Source organism: Trichomonas vaginalis, chromosome I, assembly GCF_026262505.1.
Source record: "Trichomonas vaginalis G3 chromosome I, whole genome shotgun sequence".
NCBI lineage: Eukaryota > Parabasalia > Trichomonadida > Trichomonadidae > Trichomonas > Trichomonas vaginalis.
In genome coordinates, this window is record NC_067203.1 from 25,521,243 (window position 1) to 25,533,634 (window position 12,392).

Sequence of the window (12,392 nt, forward strand, 5' to 3'; positions counted from 1 at the left end):
AATATCTAACCAAACCATTCTAGAATTATTATATACAGGTATAGGCAATCTAAATGCACACGGAATTCGGAAAATTAAAAAGAATATTTATGAGATTATTAAATCTTATGTAATTCAATGAAAAGTAGATAATATGAATATCTATAGGCTATATATCAACATATGAGTTTTTGGTTTGACCAATACTATACTAATGTGATCAAATTAATCTGATTTCTTAGATTTTCATTTGAAGCATTTGCAGTAGTAGGGGTACCTTTATATATTAACATATTAAAAAATTGCGCTCCGATTCGCAGTTTCTTCATGATTTTGAGATTGCATTAGATTTCGCGATGCAGAAAAAAATCACTTTAGATTCCCGTCAAACTCTAAGTATAAGCATGTCTCTATATGTAGAAACTGTCTGCGCTATTTATTTCCCGGCTCAAAAAACCACGGTGTCTGTGTGAGGAAAATATCCATTTTAGGACCCTGGGTAGGGGGTCATGAAAATTTTCCAAGAGTTGGAAATATAGGGTATTCAAATCGGGGTATTATTATTGTCGTCTGGCGGTTTTAGACGACAATGCGAATTTTCAAATAATCGGATTTTTAGCCAGATAAAGAGCTACTCCATATATCATGCGTGTTTGCATACTATATACATAGATGGAATTGATGTTCTTCCTTTATTTAGGTACCGAAACATGCTTGAAAAATCTATTTTTTAGACGACAATGATAATTTTGTCACTTTTCCAGACGACAATAATAATTTGTCACCTTTTTAGACGACAATAATAATTTTGTCACTTTTTCCAGACGACAATAAAACATCCTCATTCAAATCTTTGGTCGCAAGAAGAATTGCATGATAAATAAAAACATTTAATCAAAGTCAATTTTATTTTTCATATTCAAATGGACTGAGTGTTAACATTTAACATTTTTTGCTAATTGTCGTCAAAAATTAGGCGTAAAGCAAAAATTGATATTTCATATGGTTTTATGATAGATAAGCATTATATTCCCACTCATTATATTCGTAAATTTTGAGGTTTATCCTTCGCTTTTAAGATCATTGAATTTGATTTTTATATAAAATAGTTATATATTAGAAAATAATATGAGTTTATGTGATATTATTTTTCAGAAGATTTCATTCTATATGCCTATGAAAAGTACTCTCAAAACTAACTTTTCCTAATTATAATTAAATCTAGAATATTGTATTATGCTTAGTATTATTTCATTTTTCTCATTCAATTTAGAATTTACAAATGTCAAAAAATTGAGAGCTGTCACTTTTGATGAATTTCTGCTTATTACACAAATAAAAGTTTTTCAGCAATTTAAAAAAATTCTTGAAAATATTGCTAAACAAAATTCGAATACAATCGATGAAATAGAGATGGTAGGGGGAATAGCCTATAAAATCCAAATCAGAATTAAAAATCCAAAAAAACACATCTTTATGAGGTTTTAAGCAACATAATAACAAGGGGTGAATATCCGCAGAACCAATTACAGGATAAGTTGATAAATTGATGGCAAGCGGTTAAAAGCATAAGGATTTGGTTGAGGAATATATTGCTGAACTGGCTGTGGAATATATGGAGGTTGATATATTGGACTATAATCGGGAACTATATTAACCATAGTGATTTGGCTTTGTTGAACAGGTTGCATTGTCTGTGATGCCTTGGTGGAATTTCTTTCTATAATCCTCTGCAAGCGACAGCAGTGGGTTCTAACGCAAGCAGCAGTTCTTCCTGGAAAATGCGATGAAATGAACGCCCATTTTGTGCCGTATTGTCTGTACAATGAGAGTAATAACTCTTCATCGTCAGCAGACCACTCAGTGAGATTGGCCTGTGGGGATAGATAGTGATTCCATCTGTCTCTGCACTGTCTGGAAGTTCGGCCCTTAAGATATTTGGCAACATTAGGCCAAGAAGATGTGCCGATTTGCTCGACAATCTCACGAAGCTTATCATCTTCTTCAGGTGTGAACTTAATGTGGCAAGATTTCTCATGAGTTCTCTTCTGCATTGGTGATTGTTCCATGTATCTATCAAATATTTAATATCTGTAAAAAAACATTCAATTGAATATTGAATAAAACTGTGAATGGATTGAAAATCTGTTTAGCTAGTAACGTTGAACCAATTTTTAAAGGTAAATATGATGTATACGAATATACATGATCAAAGTACCAAGTTGCTCAAAAGTAGAATTTAAATATTCAACGATAGAATTAATTGCCATTGTAGACTGAAGAAAATTTTGTGCATTACGCGTCCAACTAATTAATATTTTGAAGAACACTATTAGTAGTATTATTTTTGTAGGAAAAAAGATGCATACCTGTAATTGAGAACATCTTTTGATTTTGATAGTACAATTTATCACTTGTGCAAGCAAAAATACTATATAACATATGTATTGCATTTTTTTCTAACAAGACACGAAAAACATTTGAAAAACTGTAACACAAATCTATTCAAATTGATTATTTGTAAATCAAATAATTTATTAAAAATATTGTGAGGAAAACGAATGACCACATTAGATGTTTGTATGTAATTAATTATAATAAATCTAATTAATAATTTGTTTAGTAGTTTTGAGACTCATTATCAAATTCTCAACGATTAATTTTTCAAAAATTCTTTATCGATTGAGGATTATATTATTAAACAGAATTTTCAGTCCCAATAATGTTAAACCATAAATATTTTTTACTTCAATAGCTTTATTCTTCTGAAAAAAATTCTATTGAACAAAGATGATTTGACATCATTTATCTAGCTATATTTTAAATTTTTGGTCTCATCTGATTTTAACTCTCAAATTTTAAATATGTTTAAAATACTAATGGAACTATTACTAGCTAAATATCTCCGACAAAAAAGTTGGTCTTTCAAAAAGTAAATGAAAAGAGAAAAATGTTCATATCTTTTAATTTCACATATTCTTTTGAAATATTTAATTATTTATCTTAAATTCTCCCACTTTTGAATAAAATTTAACAGTCTCGATTAATCCCTGTTTACCCATTCCCATCAATTTATTCATTATTTTTGATTAAACGTATTGACTTTTTTTTAGCTACCGAATTTTAAATTATTTGATACTTGAGGTTATTAACATGATACGGATTTAATTAATTGCTCAAATTTAAGTAACTTCGATTTTTCCAAATCGATCTTCTTATTGACTTACTCTCTTTAACCCGAATTCTCTATATTATTCTTTCTATCAATGTTATATAGTATCTGCTTATACAAGTATATAGATTTCCGCTTTAATTTCAAATTTTTAAATTTTATACTCAAGTATTGAGAGATTCATTAATTATGGCCTTAAATTTCAATTTCCAATTACAGTTCTTTAAAAATATATATTCTGAAATATTGATTCGTAATTCAAAAAATACAATACTTTTTTATATCATGATCTTTCAAAAAGCTTTAACATCTATTGATTTGTCTCACTATAAATGTTTTGTAGAGTACTCAATCGCAGTTGAAAATTTCAATTTAATTCCGCATGAAAGAAAACCTTTTTAAACATCTCGTAAATTGGCCAATCACATGTTTTAGAAGATCTTCTGCCTTTTTGTAATAAAAGTTATAAGCATAATTACTGGAATAATGAGGTTATTCCTTATCAAAGACATGAAAGATCTATCGTTGAATTTTGGAATTTCATAACGTTCACAATGTCATCTCAAAAAGAGCCATATCTTGATGATTTGCGAATTGTATTTCAACCAGCATTCATCCTTACAGATCCGACAATGAATACTGCCGAAGTGCAGTATTTTCATTGCAGGATCCCAAAAACTAGATTAATAGATACAAAAATTAACCAAGTTGAACCTTCAATTGCACCACTTCCAAATGAAAATTACAAACAAAAAGCAAAAAATGTTGAATCAAGCTCAATTCAGCCTTCAAATGTAATAAAAGAAAAATTAGAGCAACCACCTGCAGAAACACCTCCACAATCTCCTGTACAACCAGCAGAAATGCAAACTCCATCTCAAGAATCCCCAAATCAAAAACAAAATTTATCACCTCAGGCAAGAAAGCGAATCCAGCAACTCTTAAAGAATCAAAACGTTCAAGAGCAATCACAAGATCAAGAACAAGATAATGAGCCTGCTCCGAAATCTCCTCCACCACGAAACAAAATTTCGAGAAGATCTGGTTATAATTTTGAAGAAACAGATTCGCCACTATCAATGTCTGAATATTGGACAATATCTCTCAAATCCCAAGAAAATGTTCGGTTTATTTTCTACAAAAATGAAAACGAACTTGGATTTGTCAATCCATCTACTAAGCAGATACAGATTAAAGGAATTATTAGTTCGAATCATGTTTCTGTAATGTTAGGCGGTCAGAGAGTTGCGGAAATACGTCAACAAGATGATAATACATTTTACATTTACAATTGTGAAGAAAAACCTTACTTCGAATACTGTGCTATGAAGTTAAACCAGTCATTTGTATCCGAAGGAGGTCCATTGCTCTTTGAATTATACATTCCTGCCCTTAAAAAACGTCCAGAAGGTCAAAGATATGTTTCAATCGAAGCTTCTGAGACTTCCGGTCTTATTGCAAGGGTTGAACAAAAGGCAAAGGAAGCAATTGTCATGAAAACAAGGATGCCACAGAATACCGGAAATTCTTTCGATCTTTCCTTCGAAAATATCTTCAAAAAACCTGATTTCCACAATTTCATCATTTATCACGATTCTAACCCGAAAAGAATCGTTTCTACGCTCGGATTATTGGATGGCGGACTATATAGAGCAACTGTTACATACCCTATGTGTCCACTGCAGAGTTTCTTCGCTTGTTGTGGTTCTTTTATTACTCAAAAATAATATAGTTATAAAAATCTTCTGTTTCTTATATTTTTTATAATTAAGTTGATATTTTTCATATCCAATTAACAAACCTACGAGCTTATAAACTAATGGGCTTTAAATAATTAGGCAATTGAAGAATAATTTCTTTTCGATCTGATTTCTATTTCGTTTATGTATTTATCGCTTATAATTAGCGCATAAAAAAGTAAATTAGCTGGTTTTTGAACTTAAAAAGAGAATTCCGAAAATATATTTTGGATGAGTAAAAGATTTATCAGAATAATTCTATCATCGAAAATTTAGGCTCATCGAAATATTAATGAAGGCCTCATTCAACTAAATCTTGATGTCAGAATATTTAAGAATTGCAAGAGAAAAGAAATTACCGTAATCGAAATCGTTTTAACATCAATGGTGAAGAATTGACGACGATGGACATGATTTGCGCAATTTCTGACAATATTAAGAAGAATCCTGTAAATCACAGATTTTGCAGGAAGCCAGAACAAGACACCAAGGAACGTTTCTACTTTTGGATTACAAACTATCTTGATCCCAGCACTGAGTTGTTGACAAAACTCCCTAATATGCCAGGTTATAGTCCAAATGATTAGGAAATTTTTCCAATTTTCCAATAAAAATTTTCCAATTCTCCACCAAAAATTTTTTAATAAAATATTATTTTACGGCATTGCCCGTCACTTTTTTTGGTACAAGGCTAATATCACGGTATAACCCCCCCTGAAAAGACTTTATAAGAATTTGCAACGGCAAATTTTTGAAATTTTTACATGAAGGCATTTAAAGGTATGTATGCATTTTCAATATAATTTTAGTAAATTTTTATGAAAATAATCGTCAACGTATAAATTGTGATTCAAATCATCATATTCTGATGATTCATGTCATTATGTTTACAATATTCTGATGATCATGTGTATAAAGTACTACAATATTCTGGACAATAGTATAAACATCTGATCAATAAAATATTTAATTATTTAATTATTCAAAGTGATCATGATGCATTTTACTCTGTTACCAATATGTCTTTGCTGTAAATGGTATGTTAGTTCATTCTCGTTGCGTATCATCTTATAATAAAAAAAAATTGAATGTGATGAAGCCAAATTTAACACCACTGAAGATTTTTCATGAGATATTGCGTGTTTGCACATGGATTCAATGTCATTTGCAACAAAAACTCTGATTAAATTTACTAAAATAAGAGATATTAATTCATCCAACATCTTTAGAAGAGTGAGACATTAGAGTTTGTTCATGGGGTTGGAAAAATAGCTACAATAACGAAGAGAGGAAAAGTCAAAATATACTAAGAGTTGTAAGAAAATCTTTGTTTGAAACAGTCAAAAAATAAATTATCGAGCAATTATCAATCCAGCTGCATTGAATATCAAAAGTATTAGAGATGTAGAAATTCCACCAGAATTACAGTATTTAGATCAAGCAGAGGAAGCTATTTGCAACATAAATTCAGAAAATATTGAAATTACAATAATCAAATTGCAAGAAATTATTGAAAAAATCCAACCAGACTTACGCAATAGAATAATTGGACGGATATTTAATCTTACAGATATAATTCGCAAGAGAAATCAATTCATAAGTAAAAGAGAAATGATAATCAAGGTTTTTGAAGCATTAGGTCAACTGTATCATCCTAAGATATTTCCGCAAAATACATTTTTATTTAGATTAGCCGAAAGTTGTAATTTGGAAGTTATTTATGACGAATATCAAACAAATATTAAAGCTTGTGATTCTGGGGATGAATCTGATGAAATATTTCGAACCGATGACATTGAAAAGTTTCGAAAACAATACATTCCAGGTAGAATTTCTTCAGTTATTTTATTTACAAAAGTAATTACATATTCAGCCATTAATATCTTTAAGTATTTAATTCTTAATGGTGTTACTTTTCCAAAGAATCAAGATTACGGAAAACTAGCAGTTCGTCAAGGAAATTTAGAAATTATTAAATTACTTGAACAATACGGCATGACATTTCACAATTGTTTGAAGAAAGCTTTGTACTGCAGACAGAACAGATTGATTGATTGGTTAATTGAAAATTACAACCAGACAAAAATTGTAATTTCAAAAACAACAAATATCAAAGGTTTGGCATTTTGTCTTGAGAATGGTATCATCGCTGGTTTCAAAAATGTCTATTCTTCGCTTTATGAATTAAAAGATAAAGATTTTCTGAAATACGTTACAAAATTCAAGGTTCCTGATATATCATTATATCGCACACCATACTTTGATCCAATTATCATGACTCTTGAGAAAAATGACATTGAATTTTTTGATATTTTTTATGAAAATAAATTCAAACTGAAATCTGCTCCTCCTGAAGAAGTTTTACCAAATATTAAAGGTCCTGTAGCTATAAAATTGCTCGAAATGTGCGATTCAACATATACTTTTTACAAAGAATTTTTCTCAGTTTTAATTTTGTCATTAATTGAAAATCAAGATGTTGAAACGCTTCAAGCCATTGTAGACAAGAATTTGTTGAATACTGATTTCAATGAACTCGATAGAATTACAATGAATTTCAGATATCGTGTTTTTTCGAAAGTTTTCTCGAAAAACAACCAAGAACTATTTGATGTCATCTTTGATAACTATGTTGCATTCAGTCCATGTGTTTTATATGAATTTTTGGGTCCAAATTTTGATGATTTTAGAATTGTTGACAAAAACAGTGTTGAAATGATCAAAAAAGCTATCAACAAGTATCACATTTCATATCGCAGCTCAATTGGTTTTCTTTTACTTAGAAATGCTGTTCTTTCTAATGATTTCGATTATCTCAAAGAATTAATTAATAAAAAAGCTCCTTTGTCATTAATAAAGGCACAACAACCATCACTATTAGAAAGATACTCAGTCTGGAATGTCCCTTGTATTTATGATGTTGCAATTTCTCCTGTTATTTATCTTGATGAAAATTTCACGAGTTTCCACGTTTTGACAGAAATTAATATCAATCCAATAAGTGTAGATATCATTAAATACCTCTACGAACGTGGTATCACAGTTGATTTAAATGCAGAACAATTGTATCAGTTATTAGAAACAAATGATGTGTAAAAATTGTCACTTTTTGTAACAAAAGAAAAAATCAACAGTTTACATATTAATGTTTATGAATTACTGAGATATGCATTAATGAATGATTATGAAGCTTCTGGTGTGTATATTTTGAATAATTTCGAATTTGATTTGAAAAATAATTATTCAACGGATGAATTATTAATCAAAGCAATTGGCATGTGTTCTTTAACTCTTTTCAGAAAGATCATGGCTCTTTCAACTAATAAAATTGGATTTGATTGCATAATTGAAGCTGTAAAAAGAAATCAATTGCAAATAATCAAAGAAATCCTTGATAAAGGTGTCGTAGAGACTAAGATCGAAAGGAACTATCAAAATCCTTTGTTCTGGGCTGTGTTTCGTAGAAATGTTGATATCATTAATTTTCTGCTTCAAAAAGGATTTCCAAAGATGAAACTGACAGAAAATGAAATAAAATATTATGAGCTACCAGCCGATTTTATATCTTTGGTGTCATACGAATAAATTATGTTATGAATTTCTCTAGAGAATTTTTTATGCTTCCGTGTAAATTAAAGAAATATCTCAATTTTTGTGAAAAAACGGAAATATTTTTGAATAACTTCAAAAATATTATTCCTTCATCTGAAATGGAAAATAATTTAACATTACCTATTGCATTGCAAATATCAGACTATAATCACATTCTTCTTGGATGAAAATTCAGGTGGTTCTGAAAATTCGGCAATAAAATGCTTTAAAAATTATGCATGATCAATAAAACTAAATTTTAAATGTAGTTCAGAGTTAATTTGATTCTAATCGTATATTTGATTTTCAAAATTTCAAAACCTCATAGTTATGCTGTGATAGAAAGTTTAGTGCAAGATATGGCAATGATAAATAAGATAGGGCGAGTTAGTTTGTAATTAGATTGACTAAAACGATAAAAGGCTTTATTGAATGTTTTATCAAAATATTTTAGGCCATTTTCATATAAATATGCATATGTTTGTATTGTAACAGCATTTATCGAGTGACGATCGTCAAAAACGAATCATGGTCGAAAAGTTTTCGACACTCAATTCCAAAATTCGCTAAAGTTACCTCTGGACTAATACACTAGACCCTGGCATCAACGAAAACTTAACCTCACAATATTAAATCACTCAAAAAAATAACGTTTGTGTAACTTTGAATGCTTTATCAGACCTGTCAGAATTTTCCGAATTTTCGCTAAAGTATTCACTAAATACCCATCATAGGGCATTAAATGAGATAAAAATTTCGTAAGAAATTTTTCATAACCCAATTGAAAAGAGGCGAAAATTGGCTAAAGTTTATAGGCCATATTGGTGCTTATTTTAAAATCATGTTCAGACTTTTATGACCAACTACTCTCACAATTTTTTAATCGACAATTGGTCATAAGATTGTGAAGATTGAGAGGTTCAAACCAGGATAAACTTATTCACTTCATTTTCTGCTAGAACATGTTCTCGCTCTGTGACTTCCTTAATCATAGCGAATTCGATGACCTTCTCTATGCTAATATCCCACAAACAAAGCAGAACAAGGACAATGAAGAATACAGTGAATCAAATTCTTGCTCCTCATCATTCATTGATGACTTCCCAACACAGGCTGAAGTAGACTCTGAAAGACCAGTAGAGCCATTAGATGCAACATACTTTGTTTAAAAATGACTTTGCCAAAAGTTAATATGTTGCGTAATTCAAATTATTTAATACGGGTGTAAATTTAAATGTTTTTATTATATAATTGATCTTTTTCTCCAAAAAAAAAATCAAGTTAATAAATGGGCTGTTAAAAAGATGTCTGATCTATTAAATTCTTTGTTACTTCCTTTATATTACTTAAATATTGTTTGTATATATATTTAGACTCTCAAAGCGTCTGGATAATGATTTCATTTGAAATTTAGCAGGCAAGATTCTGAAATCTAAAATTCAAAAGGACAGCATTTATATTTATAAGGAAATTCAATTTTTCTAAATTGATAATTTAATAAAAAAATTTGCACCTTTTTTGCACTTTTTTTGAATTAACATTCAAAAAAGTGCAAAAAGGTCGCAAATCTTTAGGCACTTTTTCAATATTTTTGGAATTTTAATTTTGAATGCATCTCAAAATTTGAAGGACGAATTGAAAAAGTGCAAAAGATTTTATTCTTTGAACCAAATAGGGAAGTTCTTAATAGAAGACAACATACTTTTGGGTTCACGTTTAGAAAAATATAGCAAAGAGGTAAATGCTAATTCTTTGAAATACAAAGAGGTGTCATACATAGAACCTTATCCTTTCTCAAATTCAATACTTTTGAGACGTTTATTTTCATTAAAATTTCAAATCAAATTTCTTTAATAAATAATATTTATTAATTATATTACTAATAGATCGATATAAATTTTTTTTAATCGATTCTCTATAATTTGAGCACATCTTTCAAAACTTTTTCAAACTTTCAAACTTTGAGAAAATTATTTGGTCGGATATAATGGATAAAAAAATTATTATTTATATTAGAAAGAATAACTTTTAGATTTTCAAATGGGATTAAACTTATTGAAAAATAAAAAAAAAGTTATTATTTCTTTTTATATGAAAATCAATAATTTTGATAAAATATTAGAAAAATTCAAGTTCGTTATTTTAATTTTCATAAGAATTTTTTCAAAAGCCGAGATTTTTTATAAACAAAATTTTAAAATATAATGGTAAAATTGCTCCTTAATAAAATATTTATAAATCAATTTTGAATTTATTTCAATTTTTATAGAATTTATTATATAATTATAATATAATAATATTGTATCGTTAAAATACATTAGAATCTATATTTCATCGTTGCATTAATTCAATTTAAATATTTTTACTAATTTCTTATAATTCGAAATATCATCATATTTTTATTGCTAAATTTCATTTTTTCAAACCCCTCACAAAATTGTAAACAAAAAATTTAATTTCGAAATGTATTTCTTCTTTCCCCTTCTTGCTGGTTCATTGTTTCAAACTTTTGATACCAAAATGGATATTTTCTTTAATGCTATTGAAGAAAGTGTTAATATATTCCAAGTAATGCCAACAGAACAAAATTCCAACATTCGATCATTTATCATTTTTTATCAAATTGAAGATACAGACATTGTTAAAGTATCTCGAAAACAATTTGCAAACACAGATATTGAATCAGATTGGGAAACTATTTCAGTTGAAGATGCTACAAAGCCAATATCGAGCAATGGACCTCTCAAAGTCTGGGTTAAACCTTCATTTAAACATCATGTTTTATTGCGCGGTGGTTATGTTAATCCTGAGTTTTGCCCAAATGGAGTTATTTTTGCTTCGAAAAACTTCAACCTTGAAGAAAGAATGCAAAGTGCTGGAATTCAATATCCTCATACATTTTGTGCTCTATTTCCTTACTACGAATTTACAGTTACCCTTAAAAATACTTTAACAGAAGCTGATACCTTTAAATACATGTCAGCTGCTAACGTTCTTAGTGAATTAACAGTTAACCAACAAATTGAGGGATTTTCAAAAAGTGAATTTCCTCTTCTTGTTGTAATAAAAATCGCATCAAAAACACCTCCACGATCACTAAGATTTAACGTTCAAGGAGAAGAAATTTCTGGTTCTGATCCAGAAGAGTCAGCAGAAAGTTCACAACCTGTTCCATCCACGCCGAAAACAGATCAACCAAAAGACAGAAATAAAACGCCAGAGAGAACTCCAGAAGAATCGTGGGATGGAGTATGGTTAGACCCACCAAATGTGATTGTTAGAGGCGAAGATGTTCCAGAAATTAAAGAAACGCATCTTCCAATTCAAACAAATTATGTTAAGAAGGAAATAACACGGGTACAAAAAGCAGTTAATATAGGAATTGGTGGAGTTTTCATAATTATTACCGTAATTTTAGGAATAATTAATATAGCAAGAACGTATCATAAGCTGAAATATGATGAATACGAGTTTTCGGATTCAAATTTCGAATCCGATTTAGATTTATCATCTTCAATCTTATATGAAACCATAAGCACATCTGAAGAACAAAAGGACAAACTGTATCCATAATTTATACTGATTTTTTATCAGGTATATTATATTATTTTGTTTGTATATTAAACAGAGCGATTATTTAGCTTATAAAAATTCATAAATTTTTAGTTTCGAATTTGAATCAATTGGGAAGCTACATTATATGTGTTCGAGTTTGGAAATCAAGATTTAGAATTTTTTTTGTGTAAAACTAATCGAAATAGAATATACAATATAGCGCCTTCTTGAATATGTTTGTTGTGGATGCATATTGGGTCTTTAAGCATCATCTAGCTCAAGGAAACGGATTGTTAGCAAAAGATATAGGTAACCTTTCGGATAAGATATTGTATATTTCAGTTCGTGGTTTTCCA

General features: G+C 29.2%; 4 protein-coding genes across 4 annotated transcripts, besides 1 other annotated feature; 3 read left to right on the plus strand and 1 right to left on the minus strand.

The window, feature by feature from the left end:
• Positions 1–1,272: 1,272 nt before the first annotated feature.
• Positions 1,273–1,309: a mobile genetic element.
• Positions 1,310–1,429: 120 nt separating this feature from the next.
• On the minus strand, positions 1,430–2,059 carry TVAGG3_1048980 (RNA polymerase II transcription regulator recruiting protein; the record flags this gene model as incomplete). The annotated part of the gene is made up of 1 exon (XM_001325441.2): positions 1,506–2,048. The coding sequence occupies one exon, from the start codon at positions 2,046–2,048 to the stop codon at positions 1,506–1,508; it is 543 nt and encodes a 180-aa protein (XP_001325476.1).
• Positions 2,060–3,559: 1,500 nt separating this feature from the next.
• Positions 3,560–5,547, plus strand: TVAGG3_1048990 (tubby protein, chain A domain-containing protein; the record flags this gene model as incomplete). The annotated part of the gene is made up of 1 exon (XM_001325440.2): positions 3,706–4,878. The coding sequence occupies one exon, from the start codon at positions 3,706–3,708 to the stop codon at positions 4,876–4,878; it is 1,173 nt and encodes a 390-aa protein (XP_001325475.1).
• Positions 5,548–6,153: 606 nt separating this feature from the next.
• TVAGG3_1049000 (protein ubiquitination) lies at positions 6,154–8,488 on the plus strand (the record flags this gene model as incomplete). Its single annotated transcript, XM_001325439.1, has 1 exon — positions 6,502–7,986. One exon carries the CDS (start codon positions 6,502–6,504, stop codon positions 7,984–7,986), a length of 1,485 nt encoding a protein of 494 aa, XP_001325474.1.
• Positions 8,489–10,944: 2,456 nt separating this feature from the next.
• Positions 10,945–12,165, plus strand: TVAGG3_1049010 (uncharacterized protein; the record flags this gene model as incomplete). Its single annotated transcript, XM_001325438.2, has 1 exon — positions 10,945–12,054. The coding sequence occupies one exon, from the start codon at positions 10,945–10,947 to the stop codon at positions 12,052–12,054; it is 1,110 nt and encodes a 369-aa protein (XP_001325473.1).
• Positions 12,166–12,392: the final 227 nt, after the last annotated feature.